Source organism: Mustela nigripes, chromosome 14 (genome assembly GCF_022355385.1).
Source record: "Mustela nigripes isolate SB6536 chromosome 14, MUSNIG.SB6536, whole genome shotgun sequence".
In the NCBI taxonomy this organism is placed as follows: Eukaryota; Metazoa; Chordata; class Mammalia; order Carnivora; family Mustelidae; genus Mustela; species Mustela nigripes.
The window spans coordinates 99,216,350-99,234,104 of NC_081570.1; the positions used below are offsets into that span (position 1 = coordinate 99,216,350).

Consider the following 17,755-nt stretch of genomic DNA (forward strand, 5'->3'; position numbering starts at 1 on the left):
CAGGATAGTAATAATACTCCATAATGTTGAATATTAGATAAAAATAGCTTCCATAAGCACCTGACATGGTATTTGGCATATAAGAGTCTGACAGTAAATCTCTATTGCTATTATTGTAGAATATGACTTGTAACTTACTCTGACTTAGAGGGGATTTGCTGATTGTGGGGAGTTGGTCTACCTTGTTTGCAAGTATACACCCATATTCAGAAAAGGTAGCAATATCCCTGCCCAACTGATCAATGACCAACAAAGCCATACTATTGATTTCAGTTCTTCTGGAGGTAGTAACTCCAGGTTATTGCTCATGGGAGGCCTAAAAATGTTAGGACTGAGAGGTTCTTCTCCATCCCCCAGGCCTTAGACCACCGCCTGTCCCCCACCCACCATCCCCTGCATGCCATCTGAGGCACCTTTGGTGCTCCTTCACAAACTCTACGATCTCCTCTTCTGTGTAAGGTTTGTCAGGGATAACAATGGGCTCATCCATAAATGGCTCGTAGAAGTCAACCTCATTCATCTTCAAGGACAATTTCTTTGCAACCTGTAACAATTAGAAACACAACAATAATTTTCTTGAATGTTAGTCTAGAGTAGCAATAGGTTTCCCATCTCTAAGAAGTGTGTGTGTTTTCTGGCAAAGATACGAGCGTATACGTACAGTTTTAACTTAAATGTTGAAGTGGTAGAAACCCATTGCCTAAGCCCTTGCTCAACCCATCAGAGAAGGACAAATCAAGGAAAAACCCTCTTTGGCAAATGAGATCCAACCAGGAGAAGGGAGCGGTAGGAATGAAAAGTGGGAAATCTAACTGTACAATCATCATCACTCCACTGTATGTGCCAGGGCTGGAGAAAGAAGCAAATGTCAACAGAACAGTCTCAGTGTTCTGAGATGCATGATTTAATTGAACCAATTTGGATAGCACAGGCAATTGACAGAAACCGTTTACAGCACGCAAGTACTCAAAATCAGAGGTCAACCCATTAATCTGTCCTTGATCATCTCCTTACCCCTACTTGTGATTTAGACGGAAGCAGGGTTATCTCTCAGTACTGGCTTGTCCAATGGTTTCTCAGACTCTGGGAACTGTCTGCTTTGTTACCAGCCAGAAGGTCCCCAACCATCCTGCTTTGTCCAGAACGGAGGGACTTCCCAGGGTTCAGACTCTTAGGCTAGAACTGGGATAGTCCCCCAACAACCCATGATGAGGGGCTCACCCTCTACCAGATAAAAAGCACGGGGAGCCAGCTTTTAGCCCGGAAGACGTCTGCTCTCTTGATTAAAGTGGCCACATAGTCTCACTGTTGGGGCAGAATGGGTGCTGTGTTTGCCTGCAGGGCTGCTGAGCTCAAGCCTCTTTTTGTGAAATGATTTGAGAGGCCTGGAATGTGCAGTGCTTTGTAGAAAACCAAATGCCATTCTTTTCCCGTTTGAGCTGTGGTCCAAGAAAGCACAGGGATGAACAGTGGTTCCCTTGAAACGAAAGAAGAATTGCCTAAGAGCTGACGCCCTGTGGTGGTAACCAATGGTGCAGAGGTCCAGGACAGCCGTGACTAATTGGGAAGGGGGAGGAACTGGGTATTACATAAGCCGTTACACAAGTAAGGCCATTCTGAGCAAACACGGGTGTCCCTATGGCTTTTGTCATCAGTCGCTATTAATTCTGGGTCACCATATTCCAAAAGACATTTCTCATAGGACTTCAGGGAAAGAAACTCTAGCATCCTACCCAGAGCTAAAGAAAACAGGCCACGTTAAGAGCTCCAGTCCTTCAAAAGAGATTTATCATCATGTTGATGTGGTTTTGAGGGACAGGGAAGTGTGGGGCCATTTCTTACTTTTCGCCCTCTTTGACAGGGTGGGGGTGGTATGGATGCTGGGGTGGGGAGCTTGGGAAAAAACCAGCAAACGTATAACCAGGGGCTGGGTTTTCACATGTTCTTCACAGAGCCTGGCCCATCAGAAAATGGGCTGAAAATGACACTGGATTCTGGGTTGCTGACTTCACTGATGACATATTTTAGGAACTAGGAAACGGTGCTTAAAGGAAGTGGGGAGTGACCAGATGAAGTAAAACAGGAAAGGTAGTAAGCACCCAGAGGACTCACGCTGTGTCGGGCGCTAGTGCAGTTGATTACTTTGTACATCTTCACCTGGCTTGCTAAGGTAAGAACCATTATTATTACTTACTTTACAGATAATGAACCGGAGGCCTAGTCTTTGTTTGCAGTTTGTCAAGATCTTGTATGTGGAGGGGAGACAGCAAAAAGTGAATCCCGGGCAGTGGTGTGTTCTAAACTATCACCTAGAATGGCAATCTCTTTTCATCCCCAACTTATGAAGTGGGTTGTGGGGGGTGTCTTTGAATGCCAGTGTCTGGGTATGCAATGTTAAGACCACAAACGTGAAGCTGGATGGTGATATTCTTAAGTTTAGGTCTTGGGAAACCTGAAAAAAACTTTCCAGAGGGCTAGTCACTATATCCCACACCATGGAGTGCCCTCAGCCTTTATCCCAAGGAAAGCCCTTTCTTCCATTTTTTTCAGTTGTATCTTGGCCAATAAAATGCCATCCTTAGCCCTCTGACTCTCTGGCTCCATGGGATTCAGATCAGAGATGTCATAGCTTGGTTTAGGACCAGGATGCAACTATTAGTGCTGGTCCCAAACCTATAGGTCAGGTAGAATGCCCCCAAGGAGCTCTGCGGAAATGCATGTTCCTGGGCCTGGTCACAACACAAAAAAATACAAATTTCATCTTAGATGTGGGGTCCAGAAATCCATGATTTTAAAAGCTCTTTGGGGGAGACCCCTCTGGACAATGGTTCAGCAGCCCTGACATCCCAGTGTCTTCATGGTTCTCTAACTCATATACTGTACTGAATATAACATATTTATTGGTTTGTTTACTTACTTTCTGTCTACCATCTTCTCCTTGTCCCCTCCCCCACCACACTAAACTCTAAATCCCACAGGGGCAGGAATCTGTTTTACTCCTTGTAATGTCGCTGGCCTCTAGAAGAGCTTCCAGCCCATAAAGGGCACTCAATAAATATTCTCTGAATGAGCAAATGAATGAATAAATGAAAGATACTTCTAGTTGTACGTCTTCCCCACTTGTAGTAAGAGAACTCATCAACCCCATCTTATGTTTCTCAGTAGATTCTTTTCTTCGATTCCCTAATGGTTTCAGGAGCTTCAGGATCTTTGCTATCTCGAAGAGGAGACTTGCAGTCTTGTATTTTTGAATCTTCTCTGGTCTTTCTCTCCTTCATCTCAGTAATGACCAAGTCCTCTTGTCATCTCCACGTCTGCCAGTTGGCTTTTCATCTTTGGGACTGTATTAGTGCCTCCTTGGCCCTGGCCTCTCCTGACTTCACACCTCTAGGAAATACTTTCCCTTCCCCTGGTCCTTCTGGGCTTCCCTCCGTCTCAATGAAAGTTCTTGCAGCTCCCTCTTCTGCACCAGCGCCCCCTGCTGGACACCATGAGACTTCCTTGGGCTCTGGCTCCCTCCCTCACCCACAAATGATAGATGAAATTTTCGAGTCCCAAATGGCACTGAGTCCTCTGAGTGTGACTCCTCTTCTTTCCATGTTCCATGTAGAGGTAGAGAGTGTGTCTTTCTTCTTTTAAATGTTGTAAAATCCCACAAGGCTACATGAATGGGGGCACTTATGACTCAGTGTCTTACAGAGTTTGGAGTGAAGAGGCTTCTGAGTTTGTAATTATAGCCTGACCTCACCTTCTTCATGGGCCACGGACATAAAACCGTATGGTTGGGCTGGGAGGCATGTCTGAAAACCGATACCACCCTGAACTGAACAGTGGCCCACCCTTCGAAGAACTAAGGCTTTCTTGGCTGGCCTAGCCTGCCTGCCTGATTGTGTTCTCTCAGATGAGTGCTGACCCCCGGGAGCCACAGCAGTCACTGATGGCCTGTCATAATGGAATGGCAGTGATGTATTCAGTTTAGGTCTCCCTTTACCTCCCCTTCTCTGCTAAAGTTCTCACCCAACCTCCACTCCCCTGGGCTTAGATGGCTGCCTTTTATGCACAACAGGACTAGTTAACATTTACTGAATGCTCCCCACATCAGACTTCAGCCAAGAGCTTCATGTGTATTGTTTCTTTCTCTGCACAGTAGTATGAACACTGACCTAAGATTACACCTCAGTCTTCATTGCTCCCTTACTGTGTGACCATGGGCAAATCACTTAATCTCTCGGTGCCTTGGCTTCCTTCTATGTAGACTGAGAATACTAATATGTCCTTTATGGGCACTTGGAGATGACTGAAAGAGCTATGTAAACTCTCAGCACAGAGTCTAGCACATAAAAGCTACTTAGTAAGTGGTAGTTATTATTGCTTTTGGTATTCTTGCTCTGGATCTCTCTTGTCTCTAATCCAACCAATCAAGGTAAATTTTCTTCAGGTTTAGATTTTATTACTCAGATTATAGACTCTTTTCTGGATTATTTTCAATCTAGAGTTTTTAGAGCAGGGCCATATCCACAGAGGTGGTTTGATGTACACATATACAGGGATTGAATACAACCTTTTCTTGGCATACTCCTTCCCTGTTCCAGAACCTACAGGCTTCCTTCTGTTTTTCACAGAATACTTGAACTTCCCATGGTATAAAGGCCCACAAGCCCTGCTCTTCAACTGCCTTACCCCTCAGTAGGTCACCCTCTGATGGACTTTGACTTGAATGTAATCAGGATTTAGTTTGTCCTAGACTTATTTGTTCTAGTAGATATGGTGACTGAAGGATTTTAGTTGTGACATGTGTGTGAGTGTGAGAGAGAGTCTTATGTGTATAGGTGTGGCTATGAGTGTGAGTGCATGTGTACTGACAGTTATATAAGTGTGGGTGTGGGTTTGAGTGTGAGTGTGTGTGAGGAGGTGTGTGTTATGTGTGTATTGTGTGTGTCCTGTTTGTTGTGTGCTTATGTGTGTCATGTTTGTGTGCTATGTTTGTTGTGTGTTGTGGGTGTGTTGGGTGTTTTACATGTGTGTTATGTATGCATTTTTTTGTGCATTGTGTGTGTCTCTATGTGAATGTGGGTATCTCCATGTGAATGTGGGTGTGTGGGGATACACCTTGAATTTCAAGGGCAGGTACAGAGTCTTCTACTTAAGTGGATGTTACCAAGGAAGGGGCATGGGTGTGGGGCATAGCTGGGATCTCAGCACTACCATTAATTCACTGGAGACCTTGGATATTACTTACTCTTTCTAAATCTGTTTTGTTATATGGGACATGGGACTTCTTGGCTCCCAAAGTTGTTTAAAGGCTTAGAGGTCATAGACATACAAAGCATCAAGTTGTACCCAACACACAAAAAGCACTCGATAAGTAGTAGCCATTTTAGTTCTAACTGAAGTTAGAGTGGAGTATTCCACCCACAATGAACTCCAAAAAAATTACCCACTGATTCAAGGTCCTTCTATATGTTCTTTGGCTTACAAAATCATGAGCCACATCCAGAAAGAAAGAAAAATTAAATTACAGATGAGTATATTAATGACATCTCTTGAAGATAATAGGTAACTTATGGAAGCACTCCAGGTTTCAGATGACCAGTAGTCCTCCCCATTCCATTCCCCCATCCTAACCCAACAGAAGGGGAAGTATGCACCCCTGGGAAGGGAGAAAATAGCTCTAAAGACAAGGAAGCGGTGACTAGTGTCCTGGCATGCTCTGCTCATGCATGGCCCATTCTTAGTGTTCAAGGTGGTTAAAAATGGTTCATCACTTTTCATCAGCTATTTTCAGAAATGAGCTTACTTCCTCTGAATTAATCATCTTTGTATTCCTCTCCCATTCAAAAGTGACTTATTGCTGTATTTCTAACACTTCTGGAGAAAGTGTTAATGGATGGAAGATGGCAAATGTTTCTAAAATTTAGAAAAGGACTGGGAAGTTCAAATTTTCATCCTTTATACCTACAGAAGTATCCAAATTGGGGTTTCATAGGCACTTACCCCTTTGTCGAAGGTAGCAAAAAATTTGATGTAAGGTTGGAAGTGTTCAGCTGCCTCTTCGAAAGCCTTGTAATCTGAGAGGGAAAAAAGATCAAAGAAAGAGAACTTTTAAAGATGCATGCCAAAGACATTTCTCTTTTTAAATAATGTAGAGAGAGTGGGGAGCCAATTAATCATGACTGGAAAATTATTTAGTAGATTATTATTTAGATAGAAAATTATTTAGTTCTATTTTTTTTAAAAGATTTTATTTATTTGACAGAGAGAGACACAGTGAGAGAGGGAACACAAGCAGAGGGAGTGGGAGAGGGAGAAGCAGGCTTCTCGCCAAATAGAGAGCCCAATGCAGGGCTCGATCCCAGGACTCCGGGATCATGACCGGAGATGAAGGCAGACGCTTAATGACTGAGCCACCCAGATGCCCCGATTTATTGCTATTTAAACCCACAATTTCCCCCAAGGAGTTTGAGTTGACTGCTATTCTATTGAGCTAAAGAAGAACCCTTTACCACATTTTTATGTCTTTTCAGGAATTGGTAGACGGGAAGGAGAAAGTGAAGGAAACTGAGAAAGGGAGAAAAAGAGAATATTAGACTCTAAACCTGAGGAAAAAGTTATTCCACTCAGACTCACCATTAGTTATGAGTGTGTAAGCACAGCTTCCTATAAGTGACCACCAGGTGAGAAGGAAATCCATCTTAGTATGTAAAGCAACCTCAATCAAAAATGACATCATGAAAGTACTTTAAACTTCTTAGCAGAAGTCCCCCTTTTGGTAAACCCTCGTTTTTCTTTCCCTCTTTTTAAGTTTTCATTCTTATTCTGATTCCTTGAGAAGATGATTTAAAATCAATCAAGCCTATGCTTGACTCTGGTCTCAAACCTGAATCCAAACTGGTCATGTTACGCCTGAGACCCATGAGCGTGGCCATGCTGTGCCTTGTCACATCTTGTCAGTGACCTGGAGAAGACACTGGTATTTCAGCTTTAGAGGTGAGGCTGATGGGTATGGGAATGCTCGCAGGTGTGGTTCTACATAACATCCATAATCCTGAAAGTTGGTGACACTTTGATTCATTCTTAAGAAGATTAACCTCTTCCCATTTTGTGGAGTTCCCTATCTCTTAATCATTAGAGACATAAGCTTTTGCCTGAGTTCCAGGAGCATGCAGAATTTTTCAAGTCAATCAAAAACTTCACGATTAATAGTGGATCAGGGAATACAAACATGAGTAAGACAAAGACAATGATCTCAAAGGCACACAACCCAGAGTTGGTATGGACCCTTAAAGAACCACAATGTAATGTGATGGTTGCTAGAATAGAGGTAAGTGCAATAAATACAGATGAGAGGGGGTTGAAAAATTTACAAGAATGTCTCTCCATACTGATACACATTTACAAAGACTTCTCCCCATAAAGGTAATTGGTTAGTTGGAAAAGATATCATATAGCCTGATAGTTGAGGTAGAGAACTGGGTGGATGGGGAAGAAGATGGGTGAGAGGTTTGGAGAACGAATAGACAGCAGGTGGGAGAGAGTGGAAGGGTTAGGGCCATACCTAAGCTATTTACATCTGTCTAAAACTATAGTGGTCTCCAGCAGAATCGTCTGTATCCTCCCTCCCTGACCCCCCTGTCCCTGAAGAATCTCTCCCCACGTCCTTGAACTCCTCCCCTGCTGGAAAGGATGGCCTACAACTGTGTCCAGAGAATTCCCTTCTTCACCTAGGGAACCAATCTGTATCCCTTTTGAGATGAAAAAGGGTAGAACAAGGTAATTCCCCCAAGGTGAGGCTTCAAATTGTGGTTGAACCTTTAGCCTTTCCCAAATAGGGGTTGTCTTCTAGGGTACCTGGTCTAATCTGCTCTGTTTGATGTCATGTGACATCAGGTTTTTCCTGCCCTCATGTCCTGTTCTGATGCTGACCAGCTCCTTCCTGGCTCTTCCAGTCTGACCCTCCGTTTCCCCTTCTGGAATAGGCTCCTGAAAAATCAGCCTTTAACCTCCAGCTTACTGCATACTGCATTTCCTCACCTTTCTTCCAATTTCTCAGGGTTTTTCATACTGGATACTGGCTGTCCACCTCCAGATTTCCCCCAGTTTGGCATTCTTAACTATCTGCTGAGTTCCCCTCAGAAGTTCCTGTCACCCTCTCTCAACGCTAACATCCATGGCTATGTGCTCAAGTTGGATGTGAAGTTTCATACCCAACTTCCTTGGAAGATGTGGCCCCCCAATTCTTCCAAGTCCTTTCTAATTTGATCTTCTATATCTTAGGACACTTTTCTCCCCAACCATTCCAGTCTACCTCTGTGTTCAAACCCTCTAGTTCTCCACTGTCCTCCCATTTCTCTGTAGGATAGATTGGGATCATTTTGCAAAGCCAATGTCTCTATGCCATTAAATTTCCTTGAACAGTCACCCTCAAACTACAGCAGAAGTAAAGGATTCTTCCTGAGTGCTTTCCCTTGGTGCCTTCCCAACTCCCCACCTATGGACCCCATGGCAAGAAGAAACAGGGAGACGTGAATGTCTGATAGAACTTCATGATGCTTTCAGTCAGTGTGTAACAGTCATACATTTTTTGTGGTGATAAAACTTTCTGCATGTTTTCTACAACCATTCAAAATTTCACAGTAGTTAATATTACATATGAAAGTGTAAACTTATTGTATTCTATAATATTTTCTGACTAAGATGTCGACAAGCATGAGAGCTGGAGAGATCCTTGGGGAAACTGCTTCCTCACCAGGTCTTCTCAGTTGGTGTGATTGTGACTATAGTCCAAGCTAGTTTGTCATTAGTAATGTTTTTTGGTTTGTGATACTGTAAAATATTCAGGGTTTGGGGAGTTTTTTTTGTTTTGATTTCATACACTTGAATGTTCATATTGTCTACTAACATCAATGGAATGAATGTATGACTGTTATTCTTTATCATGTTCATCATCATCATCGGTATTACTAACATGATCTGGGCTTAGACTTTCCTAAAGACAAAGTTTGTCAATTTAAAGATAAAAATTCAACCTTAAAAAGGAAGTTGAGGGGCGCCTGGGTGGCTCAGTGGGTTAAAGCTCTGCCTTTGGCTCAGGTCGGGATCCCAGGGTCCTGGGATTGAGCCCCACATCGGGCTCTCCACTCAGCGGGGAGCCCGCTATCCCCTCTCTCTCCTTCTGCCTGCCTCTCTGCCTACTTGTGATCTCTGTCTGTCAAATAAATAAAAATCTTTAAAAAAAAAAAAAGAGGATGTTGAAATGGCTCGCTAGTGATTTTATTACTTAAATCTCCAGAAAAAAATCTCTAAGTCTAGTAGAACTCGATCTGTGTATTCTTAAGGAAATGCTTCATTATTATTTTTGAAATATATAATATGGAAAACTTTGTATTTGAAATCTATTCAAATTATAAGAATATTACATTTGCCGGTGAAAATAAAAGTAAAAGCCATTAGGACTGAAGCAATGCTCATGTCCTTGAAGGACAATTTAGAGATCAGATTTCCTAAATTTTGTTCAGTGGCAAGAGAAGACCGCTCATCAATCAGAGGAAAAGCAGTAACTATTGCCTTGTCATTTGCCGCCATCCACCTGTTCAAGCAAAGTCTCTTGTTGACTGTGACCATCAAGAAGAGATTGTTTAAACCCTTCACCAAGAGTTTCGTGTCACTGTTTCAAAAGCTATAGTTTTAGAAGGAAGTACAACATTCTCATTCAAAAAAACCTAAAAATATTTTATTTGGAGGATTTATACAAGGCAATATTGAAAACTTTTCTATTATCTTCTTTTACTATTATTATTATTAGTAGTAGTATATAAAGAAAGCAAAAGAATCTTTTGTTTTGTTTTGTTATGTTTTTTATTTTTCTACTAAGTCCAAATCCTCTCCAGTTTACCCCATGGGCTGGGCAAACATCACCACATTTTGTGTGTGCCATGACTTTAAAAAGTGTGTAAAATCTTGAAAGTACAAAATGGTGTTTACGTGTGCAAGATATAAAGTCAGATTACTAGGATTTAAATCTTGGCTGTAGGATTTATTTACTAGCTGTGTGATAGTGAGCTAATTGAACTTTTTTGTTCTTTTCATTTCTTCCTCATCAAAACACTGATAATATGCTAACTGCCTTACAGGCTAGTAGTGAGAAAGAAGGTGAGGTGTCACTATGGAGCTCCTGGCATAGACCCTGGTACGTGACATGTATTGATTAAAGGAGTTGTTTTGTCACTGTCTTAGTAGGGAGGAGAGAAACTAGACGATGTGCTCTTTATCCCAGTCTGTGCCTTGCTTTCCTTCTTACCTGCTATTCTGGCTTAAAGGAGGGGAGAGAAACAGAGGACAAAAGAGATTGAAGGGTGGGGACAGAAATGGATAAAGGGAAATAGAAAGAAGTCTAAGGAGAAAGAAGAAGGGGGCAGCTGGGGCACCCCAGAGTAGTCAGCATCTATAAGAAACATAAAAATTGAAGTGAAGTCACCCAAAGGAGGGCTGGGCAAATTTCTCTGGACAGCCACCTTTCCCCCAGATAGAGGTTTTTATATAGCACAAGAGAAGGCAGCTAAGTTTGGTCACAGCAGAGGGAAAATAGGTGGCTTGCTGGTGAGAAGACTGAGGGTGCCAGCTGGCATACGGGCAAAGAAACAGCTTTGCAAATAATTTTCAAAATATTTTGGAGTTTGCAGAAACATCATAAGCAGCCCTCCTTTGCATGTCCCCCATGTACGAATGCTACCAGATCCTCTTTTGTGGTTATGCCACAGCTGAGGCTCCAGAAAAAGTCTTACCTCATTGGGCCATGCTGCCAAAGTTGTTTAAAAAGACGCACTCCAGGAGTTAGCTTGCCTGGTCTCTCCTTTTCCTGACTCCCACTCTCCGCTCTCTCCCTCCCATATGGATTGTGGTGATGCTATGATGCACTGCCGTGCCCACCCAAAACCTGACCACAAAGCGTTCAAAGGGATTACACCCAGGGGTGAGGCTGTGCTGTTGAGGGCAGCTTTGGTGGTCGACTGTGGGCTTGGCCAGCAATTTTCCACATTGTGTGGCGGCGGCTGAGCCCTGCCCACCCAAATTTTCCTCTAATCCTGTCCAAGTGACTGAGAAGCTCTCCAGCTGGTGGCCACAGGAGCTGCCAACATCAGGGAGAGAGCCCACTCTTTACCTATTTTAGGGAAGAGTCCCACTGGTAGGTGGGCGAGTAGAAAAGGGGAAGGAAGACTTTTCTCTCTATAAAACATGCTCCTCCCAAGACCAGAGAACATGGCCCAACCTTTATGCCTCTTCCAACATCCCAGCCTGCTTCGCATACTTTTTGCAGATGGGTCCCATTACACAGGGTGCGAGGACTATTTTCCCTGTATTCCACCCAGCACCGGATACGCTGACACCCCCATCCTCTTCAGGGGCAGCACTCTAAATAACTGGTGGGGAATTTAGCCTTTAGACTCACAGGTGGGGCTCAGAAAACTTACACTCCGAGTCCTCACTCTTGAAAAAGCCAATGAGTTTGATCTGGTCCTCAATGCGTTCGAAGGCTTGGACCTCCAGCTTGCTGTTGATGATCTCCACAGGGTCTTCGATTAGCTGGAATGCCACGCACACATACACAGGATATGTTCAGTGAGAAAAATGTTCCCTCCTCAGTGGGGACATCAGGCACATGCGTAGGATGCTTTGGCAGGGATCTGTGGACCCCATCCTCCTCCAAAGCACACAGCAACAGTGCCTTCTGAGGAATCAGCTTAACTCAAGGGGTAGGCTGACACTAGACAATAGACAATTCTATTTCTCTTTTCCCTTATCGATTTCAGAATGGCATGTGACCCAACTCTGGCCAGTGACTCTTCCGGTAGATTTGCTGAGAGCTTTGGGGGAAATTCTCCATTCCTTCCAGGAGAACAGTGGAGGCCAGGTCCTCTCCCCTAGCCCACACCCCTCGTTGGATATGAATGAGGAGATGTGACATATCCGCTCCAACCTCTGGTTGTCTTACAAGCAACTAGAAAAGAGTCAGCTTGAGGACAAAGCCAACACACTGAAGAGAGCGTGATCTCTGATTTATCAGTCTAAAATCTGCCCTCCCTCTGTTGTTCCATTTGTGCTTTTTGTGTAGGTGGGCATGGGTTCTGTCATGTGCATCTAAGAGGCTCCACTTAGCTGATAGAGATTGGCCCAGAATTTTCTGTTGCCTCCCTCACTTTTTTTTAGGGCTTGCAGGGACGGGTCCAGGAGAGAGCCAGGCAGAGTCCATGGGTGGTTTTTGTTGCAGGAGGTGGCTTTCCACTCACTTTTGACTCACTCTCTCTGGGTTTTTGAGGCCATGAGGAAAAGGCACCAGGCCACCGTGTGTTAGCTGGTAGACAAGGAATCATCGGTATGGATATCGTTTACCTGCACAGGAATCTGTTCAAAAGCATTCAGCTTCATGGCTATTATGGAAAGTATGAGGTTGTCTATGGATAACATATTTTTATGTGTTGTTCCTCTATGTGCCTGAGCAGATGGCTCTGAGAGTGTTGTACCCCCATGGCTGAGAGGGACTGTGATACTGGGGGGCTTGTTAGCCCTGCTCTTTATCCTGCTCTGACCGTAACTCAGCTGATTATTACTTCCTCTTTGGGTGATTATCCACCTCTCCTTCCCACTCTCCCCAGCTCTTCTTCAGAAGCCCTAGAACAAAGCCAGGGGGATTTCAGGAGATGGTAGTGTCTAATTACTAAGAAACTTAGTGTGTTACTACAACACAGTCACGATTAGTGACCCCTAATAAAACAATTTCTGAGGTAACTTAAGGACCAGCTTCCCACCAGAAGAAAATAGCATTGCGAAGTAAGTCCTCCTTAGTTTTTTTGTGAAGCCCGAGGAATCAGTCTTAGACCAGGACAGATTATCCAGCTTCTTGGTTCTTACTTTGGAATTTCACTTTCCCTTATATTTGAACCCAAAGAGCCCCACTGTGCATAAATGCTTACATCCAGAAGAAATTCCACGAGGACGTCAGCGGCAAACTCGCCATCAAACTCAATCGTACGATCACCCTTAAGAACATACAGGCTTCCTTCTTCATCAAAACCTGGAAGAAACAAAGAGTCCACAAGACAAGGTCATTCCAATGCAAGAAGAGCCATCCTGTGGGCTGACATCTGGCTCAGGATCCCTGGATGATAGTGGGGTCAGGATCAGTGGGGCCAGCATTCAACTTAGGATCAGTTTCTTGAAAACACCCTTGTCAAGGGCGCCCAAAGCACATGTTTAAACTGAAATTGTTAAGAACCAGCAGCTCTACCAGGACTTCAGTTTGAAAGAAAAATCTATTCTCTACCCTACCACTGCTTTAATTTTCCAGAAATACTGCCAACCCTATTCTCCCTACCAAAAGTTTCATTGCCCCCTGCCCACTTGACTTCTTAGCCAGGCATTCCAGATTCCAGTCCCTCCACAACCTAGCACCAGTTCTACACTTCACATTCTCTCCTGGATAGGCCTGCCCTCTTAACCCCCTGTGCAGCTTCCTTGCTTCTAGCCCTTGTGCTGATGTGAGAGGGTGTGTAAAGGAAAAGTCACAGATGTTCTCCTGGTTCCCCAAATTTGGAGTGACTTCTACTCTTGCCCCCCGCACCCCAATCCTGGTCAGTTCCTTCGGGTCTCCACTTTGGACTCATTTTCCCCAAGAAGGCCACCCTCTTGCCACCATTGTTTTTCTCTTGGCTCCATGTACAGTACTCACCGGAACAGAAAGCTCTCCAAAGGCAGAACCACGGTCCACTCAGCACCCCAGGATCTTGCACAGATCCTGGACACATCAGGGACCCCAAAAATGTCCGTGGCCAGAATGAAAAGTTTACTTTTCTATCATTGCTGAATTCTGCACATGTTTTTTTTTTTTTTTTTCCCCCCCAGTTAGCTGATAATGCCACAAGGGAAGGTTCTGCATCTTTTCTACCCTCCATCGCTCCTGGCATAATACTGTGTGCTTTAACAAATGCTTGCTGGAAAACTTTCCCCAGGAATATTAAATAACCGAGGCTGGCATTTAGTTCAACTGTATGGCATCCTTGACTCCTTAGATTAATTTTTTCCAAGCTCTCTATTAGCTGGAGAAGGCTTTCTCCAATTGAACTCTCCTGCAGAATCTCTAGGGAAAAGGAGGCTGGCCCACTGCCTGCTCTATCCCACCCAGAGCGCGTCTGAAGAGCCCAGGGCACACCCTGGAGCACCATTTGTAAAGCCAAAGGGCCTCTGTACCGGGTAACCTTGAGGCCAGCAATAACTGATCATGAAGGGTACCTTGGGAACATCAGCTGATATCCCAATGTCAGATTTTGTTCTAAGTGAGGTCAGTTAGAAGGCTTTTGTAGTAGTTCAGGCATAGCCTGATGGAGACGAAACTCAGGCAAATGGAAGAGAGGAGAAGATGAAGGAGCAGCTTCACGAAATACAACTCTCCTAAAAACTCCGAGAACTATTTGGTTCAAAAGAACCTCCCCCAGTTCCTCCAGAGTGAGCTTTTCAGGAAAAGATCATGTTGATTTTTCAAGCTCCATCCACTGGGAGAATATCCATTGGTCCATTCTTAGGAAAGCTCGCCCAGCTTGTCCCCTGGCTAAATTTTTAGATCACTGGAATACTAGTGCTTTCCTCTAACTAAATTTACTGGAAGTTCTCCCCAATTCAGCTTCCCATGATAACAACAGGAAAGAAAACTAGGGAATCAATAAATTCTGGAGGAAGAGAAACATGGCATTGAATTGCTTTTGACTGGGGAAAGAGTTAACATACTTAGTTCTCCTGCTCAGAGGGAAAACATATTCCTTTATTTGTCTCCAGGGAAAACGATACCCCAGACATTCTTAATAATTCATTACCATTTTATAGTCGTGAATTTCTATTTGTATCTAACCTAAATACAGTCGCAAAAAATATAAATCTTAAAAAAAAAAAAAGCTGGTCTTCTTGAAAATATAATAAAGGACAATTGTTTGTAATGTCCTCAGATAATGAACTTCCATGTACCTGACGCCACTACTAATCTTTTCTCCCCCACTATGTTTACTACTCCAAATCCAATTAACCTTTCTTCAAAGGTCCTGTTTTATAGCCTCCTGCTATTTTTAAATAGCCGTTCTCCACTGGTCATGCAGAAAAGGCAAAATGGGCGGTACCCATGTGTGGGTGTTCAGAAAGCAGAGGAACGCCCCATATTCTCTCTCTCTTGGTATTAGGGGTGTGAGATTCTTAAAGTGCACTTGGACTTAAGCAAGACACATGGACACATGCACTGTGCCGTCACATTGCCATGCCTCATCTAAATCCTCCCTCTCGCCCTCAACAATTATGCCCAGCTGAGGTTTAGCTTTACACTTAGAACCACTGTGACCCCAGAGTCACTACTATTAGTGCTATCTTGTGCTGGCTGCTTCATTCATGAGGTAAGGAAATAATAGTGATGGGAGAAGAGATTTTTCTTTTCCCCAGAGAGATCACCGTGGAGTGACATAAAGAGGCTAGGCTTTTAACCCCCACTAGGAGCCAAAAAGAAAGGTTTGCCTCTTTTGCGTCAGTTTCTACAATGAAGCAAAGCTACATTAGATCATTCATGTGAAATCATTCAATTCAGGCCAATACTGCTTTCATGAAACTCTTCCTCAACCCAAGAATGAGGTGTGCAGAATCATTTCATATTTGTTTAAAAATAGTCCAGCTATCATGCACGAAGAAGTGAAACTGTACTCTTTTTTTGCAAGACACATTCGTTTCTTCCTGGTATACCTCAGAAAGTCCCACTTACCCAGTTTCTTGGCAAGCTTGGCTTCTTTCTTGGCATCCACCGTCACAAAGCCTATATCTTTATGTTCCAGGACCTGGGCCACAAGCTGAAGGAGAAGACAAGCCAGAGGGTGAGCAGACCGAGGGCAGAAAGATGGCAGAAAACATCATGGGATAATATTATGACGTAATAACAAGAGGATTTTCCTCCATATGTTCTGCTAATCTGACCAATTCAAGCAGCATAAAGGGATTCCATGCTATCCCCTCAGCAGAAGGATGGTTTAGCAGAAGGCTGAGAACCAAAGAGAGAAAATGTGAGAATCCTAAGATATAGGATTTGGAAGACTATGTCCACTGTACCATACCCTCCTCTGCCCTCAAGGTGGATAAACTTTAAATTGGGGAGGTAGGATTCAAACAGGAAGCCAAGAATACTTGGATGACCATGGATACATGACAAGGGGCTCAGAGCCCTTCGCTAGCCACCATTTGAACCTGGAGTCAGGTGGCGGCACAAGAGTTTACAATGCACCCTGTGTGGTCACTTAACCGTGCCCCATCTAAATCCTCCCTCTCGGTCTTGAAAAAACTGAGGAACACCAGAAAAGCTGAGGAAAACAAAGGAGACCGATGTCCCCAATACCCAAGCACAGTTCTCAACCTTCAACCCCTGGGCTTGTGGAGTAGGAATGTGCACTGGGTGTGTCTGGCCGATAGATCCAAGATGGCCCCTGAAGTGTTCCCGCAGCCCACAGAAAGGAAGAACCAGTGGTACACTGGAATGGAACCATCAGCCACAACAGGGAAGAGGATGCAGCAGTGTCCTAGGGGGACAGATGGCTGGGAGCTACTCTGGGTAGACAACAGCACGGATGATGACGTCAAGCGCGGGACTGGCATTGTGTTAACCTCCCTGAAACTCAGCTCTAAGGAAGCAGGGAGGCCCTGACAGACTGAGGTCTAAGTCCTGCCATTTGACTAATGGGGGCTTAAATAGAAACAGTGGAGAAGCTACCAGAAAGATCATGAAATATTAATATCACTTTTCTTTAAACCTTTTAAAAAAGGTAATTGTAAATTACCGTGCACTTCTAAGAAATAATACAGAGATCCCTTGCACATCCTGGTTTCCCCCAAAGTAACATCTTGCAAAACTGCCATACAATATTGCAAACTAGACTTTGGCATTGATATGGTCAAGATACAGAATATTTCCGTAACCACAAGGACCCCTCATATTATCCCTTTATAGTCCTATCTGCTTGTTCCTGCCCTCATCCCCTTCCTAAAAGATTTCTATAACCTTTTCACTTCAAGAATGTTACATAAGTTGAATCACGAGGTATGTAAACTTTTCGGATTATCTTCTTTAACCACCATATTTCTCTGGAGATTCATTGAGATTTTTGTGTATATCAAAAGGTCATTTATTTTTTAAAGTGCTCCATGGTATGGAGGTACTGCGGTTTGGTCAATTATTCATCCACTGAAGTACATCTGGGTTGTTTAAAGTTTTTGGCTATCATGAAGAAAGCTGCTACAACCATTAATGCACAGGTTTTTTTGTGAAGGTTGGTTTTAATTACTCTAGGAAACATGTTGAGGAGCGTGATTGCTGAGTATAGTAATTGCATGTTTAGTGTTTAAGGAAACTGCCCAACTGTCTAACCAAGTGGCTGTACATTCCCACCAGCAACGTAGTGATGATTGATCTAGTTCTTCTACATCTTTGCGAGCATTTGTGGTTGTTACTATTTTTAATTTTAGCCATTTTAACAGATGTGTAGTGACATTTCATTATGGTTTTAATTTGCATTTCCCTAATGTCTAATGAGGCTGAACATTTTTTCATGTACTTATTTGACATCTATGTCTTCTTTTCCATGAAATTCTTTTTCAGGTCTTTGCCTATACATGAAATGGGTTGCTTTTTGATTGTTGAATTTTGAGAGCTTTTTAATATTAGCCCTTTGTCAGAGATGTGGTTTAT

At 43.5% G+C, this 17,755-nt stretch overlaps 1 protein-coding gene and 1 long non-coding RNA gene across 2 annotated transcripts in view; one reads left to right on the plus strand and one right to left on the minus strand.

Moving 5' to 3' along the window:
* Nucleotides 1-17,755, minus strand: part of CASQ2 (calsequestrin 2) — a 62,976-nt gene that overhangs the window by 23,376 nt on the left and 21,845 nt on the right. Inside the window, exons 2-6 of the mRNA XM_059375834.1 lie at nt 15,785-15,869; nt 12,969-13,069; nt 11,469-11,580; nt 5,995-6,068; nt 414-544 (exon numbers count right to left, since the gene is read on the minus strand). Of these exons, the coding sequence (XP_059231817.1) occupies nt 414-544; nt 5,995-6,068; nt 11,469-11,580; nt 12,969-13,069; nt 15,785-15,869 (503 nt within the window). The remainder of the gene's footprint in view (nt 1-413; nt 545-5,994; nt 6,069-11,468; nt 11,581-12,968; nt 13,070-15,784; nt 15,870-17,755) is intronic.
* The window catches only part of LOC132001346 (uncharacterized), a 32,183-nt gene continuing 16,316 nt past the window's right edge, over nt 1,889-17,755 (plus strand). Inside the window, exon 1 of the long non-coding RNA XR_009399592.1 lies at nt 1,889-2,170. This is a non-coding gene — a long non-coding RNA (uncharacterized LOC132001346). The remainder of the gene's footprint in view (nt 2,171-17,755) is intronic.